Source organism: Loxodonta africana, chromosome 6 (assembly GCF_030014295.1).
Source record: "Loxodonta africana isolate mLoxAfr1 chromosome 6, mLoxAfr1.hap2, whole genome shotgun sequence".
In the NCBI taxonomy this organism is placed as follows: domain Eukaryota; kingdom Metazoa; phylum Chordata; class Mammalia; order Proboscidea; family Elephantidae; genus Loxodonta; species Loxodonta africana.
This window is the reverse complement of record NC_087347.1, coordinates 14371348-14389015: the sequence shown is the minus strand read 5'-3', so window position 1 is coordinate 14389015 and position 17668 is coordinate 14371348. Positions and strand designations below refer to the sequence as shown.

The 17668-nt window shown below is 44.3% G+C and overlaps 1 protein-coding gene across 1 annotated transcript in view; it reads left to right on the top strand.

Annotated features, from left to right (window-relative positions):
- The window catches only part of DAW1 (dynein assembly factor with WD repeats 1), a 34818-nt gene extending 21439 nt beyond the window's left edge, over positions 1-13379 (top strand). Inside the window, exons 7-12 of the mRNA XM_064286607.1 lie at positions 350-456; positions 1347-1449; positions 2212-2326; positions 8502-8578; positions 11432-11594; positions 12575-13379. Coding sequence (XP_064142677.1) covers positions 350-456; positions 1347-1449; positions 2212-2326; positions 8502-8578; positions 11432-11594; positions 12575-12609 — 600 coding nt within the window. The 3' untranslated portion in view covers positions 12610-13379. The remainder of the gene's footprint in view (positions 1-349; positions 457-1346; positions 1450-2211; positions 2327-8501; positions 8579-11431; positions 11595-12574) is intronic.
- The last annotated feature ends 4289 nt before the right edge of the window (positions 13380-17668 follow it).

The window sequence follows — 17668 nt, the reverse complement described above, 5'->3', positions numbered from 1 at the left end:
AAAAAACCCAGTTGCCATTGAGTCCGTCAACTCCAGCTTGTAGCAACCCCATGTGTATCACAGCAGAACTATGCCCAACAGGGTTTTCAATGGCTGATTTTTTGGAATAAATCACCAGGCTTTTCTTCTGAGGTACCTCTGGGTGAACTCGAACCTCCAAACTTTCCGCTAGCAATGAAACACATTAACCATTTGTACCACCCAAGGACTCCACCCCAGCCCTAGGCAACTACTTATCTACTTCTAGCCTCTTTAGATTTGCCCTTTCTGTCATTTCCTTTTAGGCTGTGTTATCATACATGTGTAGAAATTGTTTTATCTAAGGGGTGTACATACCTGCTCTTTCTAGGGACATTCAGCTGAAATCATCTCCTTGTCATTCAACACAGCTGGAAACAGAATCATCACGGGCTCTTTTGATCACACAGTCTCCGTGTGGGACGCTGCGACGGGGAGGTATGAATTTTTTAGCCTGGATCAGGCCGTTACGAAGAAACTCTTTGTTATTTATTAGTTTAATCTAATATTCACTTCTATAGGAATATTTTTTTATAGGAATAATAAAAACATAGGCTACATAAATTAATTTATTCTTTTAAGGGATATTTCTAACCCACAAAAATGTGTGTTTCTTAGGAATGCTTGGCAGATAATGCCAAAGCAACGTGAAAGGAGAATATTAGAAGGAGTGTGATGTATTATAGCTCGATGATTTGTTCCCTGTTCTATATAATGAAGTCCCAGTGGCCTGTCATTGTGGTAGGCATGGATATCATCAATAAATAAAACTCATAGCTAATTCCCCAAATTCAATTTAGTTACAGAGCTTCAATTTCCTTCCTGATGGTTTTTAGTTCTAGTTGCTAAGAAGTTAACTAAATTAGCCTCTTTATGTTATAAAACTCCACTCTTGTCTGCATTTTGATGGAGGAGCTAATTACCCCGGGTAATGACCAAAATGTATGCAATAAGAAAAGGCGAGAGAAGCCAGGGCCTTTCAGATGTTTGATGAGTAGCTCCTGAGCAACTGGGGATTTACTCAGCTGGTGTTAAGAGTCCTTCCAGAGCGTTGTACTACCTTTGGTATTTTTTACCCATTCCTTTCTGAAGCATTACGTCTTAAGTGTTATTACCTTTGTTTAAAATTTTTGTTGAAATAAAATTAGGAGCTGGGTTGGCTCTTTTTGAGCTATAGCAGAACTCTTTTTGCTTTGTCATCAGGGACACTGTTTTGTATAAACCAAAATTTAGGTTACTTTCCATCGGTGGACTTGACCTCATTATTTGTGTGCATATCCTGAAGTCAGGTGTCTTTCACCAGTTTTAATGTTTTTTCCATTTTGTAGGAAGGTGTATACCTTAATTGGTCATTGTGCTGAGATTAGCAGTGCATTATTCAACTGGGACTGCTCCCTAATATTAACTGGCTCGATGGATAAGACCTGCATGGTGAGCTAAAGAAATACCTTCACTAATTCTTGTATCTGTCCTTTTTTCAGTGTCAGACTATTCATTGTAACATTAACACATTGCAAAGGTGCTATAAAATTAAAATACTAATTTAGGAGTAATAGTTGGTCATTGTTTTTACTTCAAGTTTCTGATTTCCCCAGTTGGAAGAAATTACGATGTAGTAATTTTAATTTATTCAAATTCATTTAAATATCTTGTTTCAGAAGACACAGTATTTTTTTTTTAAATGTCTTCCCGTTCATTTATAAACTTTGATTAGTGTAAACCTCAAGGAGTCTCAACACAGGGTCTCCTTGCCTCTAAGTTACTGTACTATTAAAAATGGCTGAGAGCTTATGCTCTGAAATTATTATTTGGTTATATGTAAAAAGTTGTTGAATCTTGTGTACTTTCCACTCCCGGGAACTGTGGTTTTATCGTGATGTGATCTGTATGCGGAGAGGACTCCTCCACTCATCAGTAAAGCATGCACTTCCAGAATTTTTCCCTAATGCAGTGGCAGATTTGCATGGACCCATTCAAATATCTGCCTTGGTTTTCTGTATAACTGAAACGTGTCTTGCTAAATGGCTGGCTGCGGTCTCTGACCATGAATTACGGTAAAACCAAACACACAAGAATTACACACGTGATTTTGGCAAAGTTAGTTAGCCAGTCATAAGCATGTCGTAAACACTACTTCCGGCCATATTTACCCTGCAGACAGGAAATCACAGTCCTTTAATTTTCTAATTGCAGCTATGGGATGCTACAAATGGAAAATGTGTGGCAACCCTAACAGGCCATGATGACGAAATACTAGACAGCTGCTTTGATTTCACTGGAAAGTTTATTGCAACTGCTTCAGCTGATGGTAGGTAACTAGTTCATCCTTTTAATTTACAGAGAGATGTATGCCTTGTTGGTAAACATGTATGATTCTGCAGTATGGGTCATCTCCCTGGTAACCAGTTATAATGGAAACTGTGTCTGCCTCGTTTCCATGACCATGTATTGTATTATGTTATGTCTTTATCATATCCTTGACAACCCCATGTGGTGCTATACTATGTCCAAGTCAGCTCCTGATGACCATGTAGAATGCCGTAGTATGTCGGCATCATCTCCTTGATAACTACGTATGATGGTATGTTCTAGATCACCATCTGGACACTGTATTAGGTATTCATCATTTCCCTGATGACCAGGTAGACACTATACTATGTTTGTCTGCATCATCTTCTTGATGACCACATATGATAATGCATATACCTGTGTCATTTTCTTAAAAAGCAGGTATGATGTTACATTATACCTGCATCAGTGCCTTGATTTGCCACATATGATGTTATACTCAGCCTACATCACATCCTTGGAAACCATGTATGATGCTGTTTTATGAGTCATTTTGCTGACAAGTATGTATGATGTTACTCTATGTCTGTATTATCTCCGTGAAAGCTGTACGTAGTGCTATACTATGTCTACATCATCTCATTGACAACCATATATATTGGTATACCATGTATGCGTCATATCCTGGATAACCATTTATGATACTAAACAATGGGTCATCCTCATGACAACCATATATGAGGCTATACTATGTTCGTGTTGTTTCTCTGAAAGCACATATAATGATTCATTTTGTCCGTGTTACTTCCCTGACAAGCGTTTATGATGCTACACTATGTCTGCATCGTATGTCTGACAAACACGCCTGATGCTACACAATTTCTGCATCATCTCCCTGACACCCCTGTGTGACACTACACTACGCCTACGTCATGTCATTGATAACCATGTTGGTACTATACTATGTCTGCATCATCTCCTTGACAACGGATGATGCTGCACTCCGTCTGCATCCTCTCCTCAACAAGCACATGTGATGCAACAGTGAGTCTACAGTGTGTCATTCTGTTCTCTGAGACATCCCCTTGACAACCAAATATGAAGCTGCACTATGTCTGTGATATCTCTATGTCCGAGGACAGATGATTTTACCGTGTGTCTCCATCATCCACCTGATGACCGTGTGTGAAGCTACACTAAGTCTGCATCATATACCTCACTACTATGTTTTACATTATGCTATGTCTTTGTCATTCCCTTTAAAACCACTTGTGACGTTACACTATATCTTTAATTCTTCATAACTATATATGATACTATGCCATATCTGCGTCATTTCCTGGAAATCCACGTATGATTGAAGAATATTTCTGTTTCATCTACCTGATGACCATGTCTGATCTACACTATGTCTGCATCACCTCCTTTATGAAAATGTATGATTCTACATTATGTCTGGTCATCTTTTTGATATATGCTTCTGACACTGTACTACACATACATCATCTCTGAAGTACCGTATTTGATTTCCATGATTTGCATATGTGATGTTATTCACTCTGCATCAATCAGGTATGGGCGAAGTTCCATATGATTCATCCTGGGCCACTATTCTTCTCCATCTATGGACCTGTGAGACTAGAAAGCAAGTTATCTGCTCCTAAAATATAGCGGTGGTATAGCAATAGGAAACAGTTATAGACAGTCTTTTTCCAAAAGGGAGAAAATGGAAGGAAGAATGGAGTCATTGGCTCCAAGCAATTTTGAAACCCAACTGGGGAAACACCATTCAGTTTCAAGGGATGGGAACAATGCTCTGTGGCTCAAGGCTCCATCCTCTGGGCTCATGGCTCTATCCTCTGGACTCATGGCTGTACCCTCAGGGCCAAAGCATCCACCTTCTGTGCCCAGGGTGTCATTGATTGAATTGTCTCCCCAAAACTGTGTTATCAGTTGGGCTGGGCCATGATTCCTGGTATTGTGTGATTTCCCTATATGTTGTAAATCCTACCTCTGTGATGTTAATGAGGGAGAATGGAATGCGCAACAGTTGTGTTAGTGAGGCAGGACTCAAACTACAAGATCGGATTGTGTCTTGAGGCAATCTCTTGAGATATAAAAGAGAGAAGCAAGCCGAGAGAAAGGGGGACCTCACACCACCAAGAAAGCAGTGCCAGGAGCAGAGTGTGTCCTTTGGACTTGGGGTCCCTGCACAGAGAAGCTCCTAGTCTGGGGGAAGATTGATGAGAAGGCTGACAGAGAAAGCCTTCCCCTGGAGCTGACACCCTGAATTTGGACTTTTAGCCCACTTTACTGTGAAGAAATAAATTTCTCTTAAAGCCATCCACTTGCGGTATTTCTGTTATAGCAGCACTAGGTAACTAAGACAAGGGTTTGCTCACTGAGCCAACCTTCTTTTTTCATGAAGGGTAGCATGCTTTTTCTGCAGAGTAGTTATAGTAGACTGTTTCCTGCCTGTGGACTTTTGAGAGTCCAACAGCCTTCTTTTATTTCCTCCTTTCTGTCTTTGAATCCAACCTGGCAGTGTTTCTTCTGTGATAGTATCCTCAAGAACCTTGTGGATCTCCCATTTATGTCATGGGGATTCACTTTCTTAGACAACAGCATTCTCCATAGGTATTTCCTGGAAAATATCTTTATTTCTGGTGTTTCATGAGATAGGTGAAGGTATCCAAGAGTTGCATACTTAATTTCATCAAAGAGTCCTCTGTGTAAAAGCGTATCCTGAACTTCTAGCTCTTCTGAATTACTACCAAAAGGTTGTCTAACCACACACCTGGGTCTGTATTTGGTGAACCCTTTTCTGCAGTGAATCTCCTGACTGAATCATCTTTAGCAATCTGCATAGGCAGATGTTTTCCCAAATCACTAAGTCTTGGTTCTATTTTGTTTTTATGTTCCTTCCCTCAATTTATGTCTCTCCACTTGCATTTTACTTAAGCAGTAAGAAGAAACTAGGCCAGTCCTTCAACACTTGGCATGGAAATCTCCTCAGCTAAGTATTCAGCATCATTATTTACAAGTTCTGCTTTCCATATAACTAAGACACAATTCACCTAAACTTACTGCTGCTACAAAGCAAGGGCCTCCTTTCTTCCACTTTCAAATAAAATGTTTTTCGTTTCCTTCAGAGCCCTCACCAGCAGTCACCTTTTACATTTGTATTTCAACCAGCATTCTGTTTTTGACAATTTAAATATTCACTAAGATGATACAAGCTTTTACTACCATGCGCCTCACTTCCCTCTGAGCCCTCACCTGCAGCAACTTTAATGTCCATATTTCCACCAGCAATCTGTTTAAGGTAGTCTAAGTTTTTTCTGCCATTTGTGTGATATACTGAGGATCATCTTGATGACTGTGTATGGCCCTACCCATTGTCTGTATCATCTCCTTGTCATCAGGTACGATGCTGCAACAAGTCTGCACAATTTCCTTGATAGCCACGTATAACGGTGTACTACTTATACTTCATTTCCTTGATAACCATGATACATGTACTGTATGTCGTCTTCTTTATAACCATGTATTACGTTACACTATTTCTGAGACCTCACTTTGATTAACTGTGTGTAAAACTGTACTGTGTGTGCTCCATCTGGCTGAAATCCATGTATAATGCTACACTGTGCTATGTCTGTGTTCTCTCCTGAATCCCCAGTATGTGATACTCTGCTATTTATGTTTCATATCCTTTATAATCATTTCTGATGTTACACGTTATCTACATGAAGTACATGAATGGTGCTATGTTATGTTTCTGTCATATCCTTGATATCCATGTATGATGCTGTGTTATGTCATCTCCTTTATTATCACATATGGTATTACATTCATGTCATCTCTTTGATAGCCCTGTATGATCCTACAACCAATCTCTGTCAGATCCTGAAATCTAACATATGATGCTACGCTATCTCCAGGTCATCTTCCTCATGATGGTGTAGTATGTTACACTGTGCCTATGTAATTCCCTGATGACTATCTATGATACCAAGTGTGCCTGCATCTTCTGCCTGAAGACTGTGTGTTATGCTATGTTATGACTGTGTCGTCACCTTGAAACCACTTATGATGTTCCACTAAGTCCTCCTCCAGCCATTGTCTCCCCGAAGATCATTTTAGATGCTGTATCATGTCTTCATCATTTCCTTGGTGAAAACTTACGATTCTCCACTAGGTTTCATCTCCTTGAAACCACATATGAAAATTAAGTATTTTACCTCTATGTCATATTTTAATTTGAATTAAGAGAACATTGTTCGTCTGACCAGGTGAACTGTAACATTTTTTTTAAATTGTGCTTTAGGTGAAAGTTTACAGAGCAAGTTAATTTCTTGTTAAACAGTTAATACACAAATCTTTATGAGACATTGGTTGCCAACCCCGCGAACACTCTCCTCTTCTCCACCCTGGGTTGCCTGTTTCCATTCATCCAGTTTTCCTGGCTTCTTGTCTTTGCTTTGGGGCTGGTGTGCCCATTAGTCTCATATACACGACTGAACTACGAAGCACATTCCTCACATGTGTTATTGTTGGCCCTATAGACCCGTCTAATCTTTGGCTGAAGCATGAACTTCAGGAGTGACTTCACTACTGAGCTGAAAGGGTCTCCGGGGGCCATACTTTTGGAGTTTTTTCCAGTCCCTGTCAGGCCAGAAAGCCTGGTCTTTGTGTGTGTGTGTGTGTGTGTGTGTGTGTATATGTAAATTTGAATTTTGTTCTACATTTTTCTCTTGCTGTGTCCAGGACCCTCTATTATGATCTCTTCCAGAGCAGTCAGTGGTGGTAACTAGGCACCATCTAGTTGTTCTGGGCTCAGTCTGGTGGAGGTGGTGGTAGTTGTGGTCCATTCATCCTTTGGGCTAATTTTCCCATTATATCTTCAGTTTTCTTCATTCCTCTTTGTTCCAACCTGGATGGAACCAGTAGATGTGTCTTAGATGGCTGCTCACAAGCTTTTAAGACCGCAGATGCTACTCACCACAGTCAGATGTAAAACATTTTCTTCATAGACTATGTTATGCTCGCTGAGTTAGATGCCCCCGAGATCAAGGTTCGCAGCCCTTGGCCCAGTAGCTTGTCCCTCAGGGCGTGTGGGGGTGTCTGTGAAGCTTCTGTGATTTTGCCCTGGTCAAGTTGAGCTGACTTCTGCAGTATTGTGTACTGTCCTACACTTCACCAAATTTACGGTTTATCTGCTATGTAACCATTAAAAAATTTCACTGCTGCTGCTTTTCTCTTTCTACATTTATTTAACTCCTCTATTCCTTAATTCTAAGAAAATGTATTTACTACATTTTTCATCCAAGTTCCCATCCACCCATCCTACGTTTATTTATTGTCTCCTGTGTACCCGGCATTCTCCTAGTCACTGGAGCTACAGCAGAGAAGAAAACGCCCTATTAGTTCTTTCTGTTGAAAAGAGTTTCCTAGAGAACAGTGGTAGTTCAGTGGTAGAATTCTTGCCTCCATGTGGGAGACCTGGGTTCGATTCCCAGCCAGTGCACCTCATGAGCAGCCACCGCTTGCTCATCTGTGAGTGGAGGCTTGTGTGTTGTTATGATGCTGAGTAGGTTTCAGCAGAGCTTCCGGACTAAGACAGAAAGATTAGGAAGAAAGGCCTGGTGATCAGCTTTTGAAAATCAGCCCATGAAAATCCTATGGATCACAATGGTGTGATCCTGCTGTACGTGGGGTCACCCTGAACCCCTGATTCAGTGGACGCTAACAACAGTGACTCTTGTCTGTACAATGAGTAGTGGTTGCTGCTGCCTCTTTGGAAGGTCTCGTGTACCTCCCAGACCTGTGGACTCATACCTGGTGCATGATGCTGGCCTAGCTGCTCTTCTGTCTTGAAATTTATTTTTATTCCTTTCTTTCCCTTCAAAAACTTTCTCTGTTTGATTTTTTTCCCTTTTCTACCTGGGAACCCACTGTCTCCTCTAATAAGCTCAGGGCTGGAGAGCCTCCTGGAGACTGGGCCCTTTCCACCCTCCTCTCCTACCGTGGGACAGCTTGTATTTAGTGGCTGGCCTTCACCTCAGGCGAGAAGACAAACTTAGAGCAAAGCTCGCATGTCAGTGGGATAGATATTTGGATAATTCAAGGTCTGTGCTTCAAAGTTCTGTATTTCAGATAAATTTACACATCTCCCTGCCCTTCTTAAAAAGGAACAGCGCGAGTGTTCAGTGCAGCCACAAGAAAATGCATTACCAAATTGGAAGGGCACGAAGGTGAAATTTCAAAGGTGAGTTGCTTTCTCATTTGGAGCAGTTTATTTACTTACAAAAAGAAAAAAAAAATCCAATATGCTTAGTATAACAGACCTATTATTTAATGTGGTCTTTGTTGGAACGGTGGTGCAGTGGTTAAGTGATACAGCTGCTAACCAAAAGGTCCGCAGTTCAAATCCACCAGCTGCACTTTTAGGGTCGTCATGGGCTGGAATCGACTCTACAGCAATGGGTTTGTTTTTTTTTTGCTGCAACTGAGGTACTAAGGCCTGTTCAGTCTTATTCTTTATAGAAATCAGTTACCTAAAGACTTAATTTTTAAGTGTGTTCTCAAATGCAGTAAGGTAAGTGATTTCTAAAAGCTTTTAAAAAATATAAAACGGTTTTCAGCTCAGCCATCAGGAAAAGATTTAGCTAGCCGAAAATACTTACTAAAGCAATTTAAGAAGCTTATGAAGTGCTTTTCCTATCTCTAGTAAACAGATGTTTGTATTATATAAAATCGTGCCTTGCAGTGAGTATCAAATATTCCATAAATTAGGTGAACCTGAAGTATTATCTGGAAATATTTAGCACATAAAGTATAAAATTGTCCATTTTGAAACACTAAACCTGTGTCTGAGAATCCTCTATGTTGTTGTTGTTGTTGCTGGGTGCTGTTGAGTTGATTCTGATTCGTAGTGACCCCTGTGATAGAGTAGAACTGCCTCATAGGGTTTTCTAGGCTGTAATCTTTTTTTTTTTTTAATTGTACTTTAGATGAAGGTTTACAGAGCAAACTAGTTTCTCATCAAATGGTTAGTACACACATTGTTCTGTGATGTTGTGATGTTGGTTAACAACCCCACGACGTGTCAACACTGTCCCTTCTCAACCGTGAGTTCCCTGTTACCAGTTTTCCTGTTGCCTCGGGTCTAGGCTGTAATCTGTACAGGAGCAGATCACCAGGTCTCTCTCCCACAGAGCCACTGGGTGGGTTCAAACTGCCAACTTTTGGGTTATCAGCAGAGTGCTTAACTGTAGTGCCATAACCCCCCAAAAAACTTATTAGCAGAACAGGGTGATTCAGTAAGTAATCTGAGGTTTAGATGTGTTTAGATCAGAAAATTGAAGAGTCAGCTGGGACTCAGTGACTTTTGCCTCCCAGCTCAACCCAGTTCCCTGGCCTCATACCTGAGATCAGATTTTCCCTTTCCTTCTAATATGTCAGCTGAAAGGTTTCAGGTCTCTGAAGGCTCTGTCCAGACCCCAGGCCGCCTCTGCCGCACTGTCTTCACAAGCCTCTGTGTCCAATCCTGGTGGCCGTTGCCCTGGGCCTGTCAACACTGGCCTCCACGGCAGAGGCTTTTCACAGCCTGGGAGGCTGGAAAGCCTTCAGGACTGGCAGGAAGGGGGTGAAGAGCGTGGATGTGGGAGGTAGGCTGAGGACAGCTCGAACCATGTTTCTGAGTGGCTGGCCAGGTAGCTATAGACACACCTGAAGTATCCCACTCAACAAGTACACATATCTCTTGTGTGTGTGTAAATACAAAGAGTTTTTCAAACTCCATATTATTCCATTTTATGTTAAGTGAATATATTACTTCATGAATTGCCATTTGGTGATGGCATTTTTCTGAAGTCCCAGAGTGGTACAAACGGTTAAGCAATCGAACACCAACTGAAAGGTTGACGGTTCATACTTACCCAGAGGTCCTTCAGAATACAAGTCTGGTGGTCTGTTTCCAAAAGGTCACAGCCTTGAAAACCTTATGGAGCGTAGCTCTATTCTGCAGCACATGGGGTTGCCATGAATTGGAATTGGCCCAATGGCAACTGGTTTGGTTTTGGTAATGGCATTTCAGTGAGGGGTAAAGCTAAGGCATTCGTTTATTTGTTCCTTCATCAAATACTTAGTGAGAGCTCCTTGGAGCTAGGCATTGTGCCTGGCCCTTGTGATCGATGGCTGTGTCCTCAACAAACCTGCAGTCATGGGGGAGGTGGCTCAAAGAGTTGTCTTCTGATGATTTAGAGGGGGACATAAGGGCGACACCTAAGGATGGATAACTAGCAGGTTCCTTTGACAGCCACTCAGGTACTAATTTGCAATGCCCTGCACATGGGAGGCCCTCAGAAGATACTGATGGAAAGTGCTGTGCTTTGGATAGCAATAGATGGGATGTCACTTATTCTATGACACAGATTGCAGAGGATCTGCCTGCTTTTATAACAGTTGGGTAGCAGGGATGGCATGGGGATTCAGGTACGAAGGAACCTGACTTGTGCTCTCATCAATGCCAGGGCCCTGATTCTAGCTTTGCATGAAGAGAGGCATCATGGGGCATTGGAAGGAAGATAGGCCGAAGGAAGGGGTATTCAGCTTACAAGGGTGGCTTGATCATTAAACTTTTCACATACGCTTTCTCCTCACTTACCGACTATCTTGTCATCCGACATTTCACATTTATGACTAGTGGCATACATCTGGTAGTAATGAATGACGAGGTGCTAGCTTGATGGTTAAGGTTACGTGTCAAATTGGCTGGGCCATGATTGTCAGTGGTTTAGTAGTTATGTAATGATGTAATTTGGCGGCTATGAAATGATGTAGTCATCATCCATTTTCACATAACACTGATTTCACATAACGACCCAGTCTTTGGAACCTAACCATGGTGATAAGTGAGGAGAGGGTGTATTAATCCCTGCAAGATTTTTCCTATCATAAAGGAACTGTTCTGTGTGGGAGTAAATGCCAAGTTGAGAAGGTGACAGGTTTTTAGTAATGCCCCCTTTGTGCTGATTAAAAACATACTGGGACTCATCACACCAATCTGGTGTTCATAAAATACTGTGTTTAAATTTACTTATTTCTTTCTCCTTTGCAGATTTCTTTCAACCCCCAAGGAAACCGTCTTTTAACTGGCAGCTCTGATAGAACAGCTAGGCTCTGGGATGCTCACACTGGCCAGTGCCTCCAGGTTCTGGAGGGGCACACAGATGAGATCTTCTCCTGTGCTTTCAACTATAAGGGCGATACCATCATCACAGGTACGGGAGAAGTAAACTCCACAGGCTCAGCCTTCCTTTTACATTGGCTATTAGTGTTCCCACGCTGAGTACCAAAAGCAGTTTACCCCACCACTGCCCCTTTTCCCTCGGGCCCTGGCTCATCTTGGTACGCTGTTCCAGCTCCATTACTTAATCATAGTTGCTCAGAAACCACAGGAGTGAGCTCTGCCCTCCATGGTTCACAGTGGTTAAGCAGTCAGTTGCTAACCAAAAGGTCAGCTCCTCCACAGGAGAAAGATGTGGCAGTCTGCTTCCGTAAAGATTTCAGCCTTGGACACTCAATAAGGCAGTTCTGCTTTGTCCCATAGAGCCACTATCATTTGGAATTGACTTGATGGCAGTGGGTTTGGTTTTTGATTTTTGGACCCTGAAGGTTAGGGAACCAGCAGCACCGAGCACTGCTCCAGGCCAGGATTGGCATTTCCGTAGATGGAAGGTGAATGGCGCCCCCAGAGGAGGGGTCAAGGTTGCCTTGGAAGAGTGGGGAGGGTGGAGAGGAGACAAATTTCACATTTTGGCTGAGTATAAGAAAAAATCTAGTGACATTTTGAAACGTTCTGAGTGGAAGGTGCTGCTTCATGGCACGTGAATCACCCAAACCTGGAGATGTTCCAAGTTCACTGCATTTCTACTTGGCAGCATGTTGGGGGGAGGGCAGAAGGAAGAAGCAGAAGCGGGTGGTTGAGGAGGCTGAGTTCTCAGGTTCTCTTCAATCCTAAGATGACCTAAGTCTTGCTGGCGTGAGTACGACGGGACCGGCCCGTTTAACACCAGCTAGCATCATGCAAAAAAAAAAAAAAAAAAGGAACATGCCTTCAAAAACGCAGCTGGGTGCCAGGAATCTGGCTCATTTCACACACTGATACCTGACAATGACCCAGAAAATGTCAACTACTAAAGGAGAAAGTGCAGTGAATAAAATATAAGAAGAAATAACTTTGTGAAATTTGCTTTATTAGGCAGCAAGGATAACACCTGTAGGATATGGCGTTGACTGAAGGAAGCCTGTCGGGGAACAAACTTGCCAGTGATGGTGATAAAGAATTTGAACTTCAGAGATAGCAAGCAAGCTATTTTGATACTTTGTACACTTTATTTATTTTTTTAAGTTGGCTGTTTACACACTGTCTTCTTAGCTTCACACTCATGACTATTAAAACTGATGTAGTTCTGTGGTTTCTTTTATATTATTTGATGGCCAGGATAGGAAACAGCATAATGTTTGACAGACGTCACTGGTTATGTCAATTTTGTTTAATTTTTTAAAGATATGAATAGCATCATGATACTGATAAATGAAACCAGAGTAATTTAACAATGTGTCTCCACAATTTTACTTTAAAGGCTGTTATTATTATAATTTGTTACGTAAAGCTTTTTGGAAACAATTCTTTGAATTATATGTCTATATTCATGATGTATGTTTTCAAGGGGATGTGTGTTGGGAATTTGATTAGCAGCTTTGTTATTTATTTCCTTATTTTGCATTTTGGAGCTAAGAATGAGGACCACAAGTTTGGAATAGAAGCTTAACTTTTCCTTCCCTCATCGTCAAGAATGTATCTCCCTCCTACCCACCCCCACCAAAAAAAACCCCAAAAGTTGTGTATTTACACCATATTAAAAAAAAATTTTAAATCCAATCAGGGAAGCTTATAGCGAAAATAAAATATACCCCATTTGATAGCACACATATTCTAGATGGATCAAGCTATAAAAAGCAAACCATTGCCACCAAGTTGGTTCAGATTCATGACCACCCCACCTGTGTCAGAGCACCACTGTGCTCCACATTCATGACCGCCCCACCTGTGTCAGAGCAGCACTGTGCTCCACATTCATGACCGCCCCACCTGTGTCAGAGCAGCACTGTGCTCCACATTCATGACCGCCCCACCTGTGTCAGAGCAGCCTGTGCTCCACATTCATGACCGCCCCACCTGTGTCAGAGCAGCACTGTGCTCCACATTCATGACCACCCCACCTGTGTCAGAGCAGCACTGTGCTCCACATTCATGACCGCCCCACCTGTGTCAGAGCAGCACTGTGCTCCACATTCATGACCGCCCCACCTGTGTCAGAGCAGCACTGTGCTCCACATTCATGACCGCCCCACCTGTGTCAGAGCAGCACTGTGCTCCACATTCATGACCGCCCCACCTGTGTCAGAGCAGCACTGTGCTCCACATTCATGACCGCCCCACCTGTGTCAGAGCAGCACTGTGCTCCACATTCATGACCGCCCCACCTGTGTCAGAGCAGCACTGTGCTCCACGTTCATGACCGCCCCACCTGTGTCAGAGCAGCACTGTGCTCCACGTTCATGACCGCCCCACCTGTGTCAGAGCAGCACTGTGCTCCACGTTCATGACCGCCCCACCTGTGTCAGAGCAGCACTGTGCTCCACGTTCCTGACCGCCCCACCTGTGTCAGAGCAGCACTGTGCTCCACGTTCCTGACCGCACCACCTGTGTCAGAGCAGCCTGTGCTCCACATTCATGACCACCCCACCTGTGTCAGAGCAGCCTGTGCTCCACATTCATGACCACCCCACCTGTGTCAGAGCAGCACTGTGCTCCACATTCATGACCACCCCACCTGTGTCAGAGCAGCCTGTGCTCCACATTCATGACCGCCCCACCTGTGTCAGAGCAGCCTGTGCTCCACATTCATGACCGCCCCACCTGTGTCAGAGCAGCACTGTGCTCCACATTCATGACCGCCCCACCTGTGTCAGAGCAGCACTGTGCTCCACATTCATGACCGCCCCACCTGTGTCAGAGCAGCCTGTGCTCCACATTCATGACCGCCCCACCTGTGTCAGAGCAGCACTGTGCTCCACATTCATGACCACCCCACCTGTGTCAGAGCAGCACTGTGCTCCACATTCATGACCGCCCCACCTGTGTCAGAGCAGCACTGTGCTCCACATTCATGACCGCCCCACCTGTGTCAGAGCAGCACTGTGCTCCACATTCATGACCGCCCCACCTGTGTCAGAGCAGCACTGTGCTCCACATTCATGACCACCGCACCTGTGTCAGAGCAGCACTGTGCTCCACGTTCATGACCACCGCACCTGTGTCAGAGCAGCACTGTGCTCCATGTTCATGACCGCCCCACCTGTGTCAGAGCAGCACTGTGCTCCACATTCATGACCGCCCCACCTGTGTCAGAGCAGCACTGTGCTCCACATTCATGACCGCCCCACCTGTGTCAGAGCAGCACTGTGCTCCACATTCATGACCGCCCCACCTGTGTCAGAGCAGCACTGTGCTCCACATTCATGACCACCGCACCTGTGTCAGAGCAGCACTGTGCTCCACATTCATGACCACCGCACCTGTGTCAGAGCAGCACTGTGCTCCACATTCATGACCGCCCCACCTGTGTCAGAGCAGCACTGTGCTCCACGTTCATGACCGCCCCACCTGTGTCAGAGCAGCACTGTGCTCCACGTTCATGACCGCCCCACCTGTGTCAGAGCAGCACTGTGCTCCACGTTCATGACCGCCCCACCTGTGTCAGAGCAGCACTGTGCTCCACGTTCATGACCGCCCCACCTGTGTCAGAGCAGCACTGTGCTCCACGTTCCTGACCGCCCCACCTGTGTCAGAGCAGCACTGTGCTCCACGTTCCTGACCGCACCACCTGTGTCAGAGCAGCCTGTGCTCCACATTCATGACCACCCCACCTGTGTCAGAGCAGCCTGTGCTCCACATTCATGACCACCCCACCTGTGTCAGAGCAGCACTGTGCTCCACATTCATGACCACCCCACCTGTGTCAGAGCAGCCTGTGCTCCACATTCATGACCGCCCCACCTGTGTCAGAGCAGCCTGTGCTCCACATTCATGACCGCCCCACCTGTGTCAGAGCAGCACTGTGCTCCACATTCATGACCGCCCCACCTGTGTCAGAGCAGCACTGTGCTCCACATTCATGACCGCCCCACCTGTGTCAGAGCAGCCTGTGCTCCACATTCATGACCGCCCCACCTGTGTCAGAGCAGCACTGTGCTCCACATTCATGACCACCCCACCTGTGTCAGAGCAGCACTGTGCTCCACATTCATGACCGCCCCACCTGTGTCAGAGCAGCACTGTGCTCCACATTCATGACCGCCCCACCTGTGTCAGAGCAGCACTGTGCTCCACATTCATGACCGCCCCACCTGTGTCAGAGCAGCACTGTGCTCCACATTCATGACCACCGCACCTGTGTCAGAGCAGCACTGTGCTCCACGTTCATGACCACCGCACCTGTGTCAGAGCAGCACTGTGCTCCATGTTCATGACCGCCCCACCTGTGTCAGAGCAGCACTGTGCTCCACATTCATGACCGCCCCACCTGTGTCAGAGCAGCACTGTGCTCCACATTCATGACCGCCCCACCTGTGTCAGAGCAGCACTGTGCTCCACATTCATGACCGCCCCACCTGTGTCAGAGCAGCACTGTGCTCCACATTCATGACCACCGCACCTGTGTCAGAGCAGCACTGTGCACCACATTCATGACCACCGCACCTGTGTCAGAGCAGCACTGTGCTCCACATTCATGACCGCCCCACCTGTGTCAGAGCAGCACTGTGCTCCACGTTCATGACCGCCCCACCTGTGTCAGAGCAGCACTGTGCTCCACGTTCATGACCGCCCCACCTGTGTCAGAGCAGCACTGTGCTCCACGTTCATGACCGCCCCACCTGTGTCAGAGCAGTCTGTGCTCCACGGCGTTTTCAGTGACTGATTCTTCAGGACTGGATCACCAACTCTTTCTTCCGAGACGCATCTGGGTGGACTCAAGCTGACTTTTCGGTCAGTAGCTGAGTGCAGCTCCTAGGTTAATAACGGACTGAAAAAAGTGTGTGCAGATTTATCTCTAAGGAAAAATTAAGCAGAATAGACATTTAGACTACTGAACTTAAAAATCTGGGTTGAAAACAATTGAGACGCCAGAGTGAATCATCCAGCACCAAGCTGAGACTGCTGAAATATAAAAGACTTTTTTTTTTTAAGCTACTAAGAGCATAATTTTTCCTTCTTTCTCCAGTGAAAACTTGAAATGGTTGCTGTGTTTTAGAAGGGCATACACTTGCACACTTTTATGTATTCTCATCACATCTCAGCAGGTGGCACTGTTTGCCTTTGGACAGGTGAAACAAAACCCATTGACATCAAGTTCATTCCTAGCAACTCCTATTGTTCTCCTGTTGACTCCTAGCAACCCTATTGTCCTTGCTTTTCTTACAGCTACAATTGAACAAGTCTGAAGAGTAAAGTTTTCGTTCTGTGTTTTTTGTAGATGAGGGTTATATGGAAACATATCACACTGCACAGGTTGTGGCATGGTTTAATAGGACCGTCTTGGCATATCTGGGGCAAATGACACATCTCGTTAATCCTGACGCAATGTAAAGATATTTTTCCAACTATTTGTGAAGACAAAGACCAGTAGGAGAAATAAGAGATAGTTCTGTTTTTCTTGATAGGTTTTTCTGTTGGAAGCTATGTTATGATCATTTACTTTGTAATGGCACTGTCTATCAAGGAACCCAACACTCAGTTCTGTCTTTTAATAACTGCTCAGGGTGTAATGTGGACCCTTTTGTATGTTTTAATAAAGTTTATTTTAATTTCAGTAAACTGAGTCTAAGAATTGTGAGCACCTTCCATTTTATTATTTTAGGAAACCCATAAAGCTGCAAAAGGTCAGTCTCGTTTGTGCTTGGTTGTCAAAGACAAAACTAAATCCGAGAGCAGATTAACACAGTCTGCTTATTCATAAACAGGGAAAGCCATCTGCTGTCACTTTTATTTCAGCAGGGGTTTCAAAGGTGTTAGAAAGCAGAGTCAGGTTTATGGACTGAAAAGAAAGTCTAAGACAGTCTCTGATTGACAAGTGTTCTTTGAAGGTGGGAGTTTTGGGAGTGGGGAGGCTTTCTACCTGGTCTTCAGGTACATTCGGCAGCTCTTGGTGGCTGCAAGGGAGCAAGTGAGCAGTTTGGGTTCATTTCAAAAGTGAAAGGACTGCTCAATGTTAGGGACAGAGAGTTT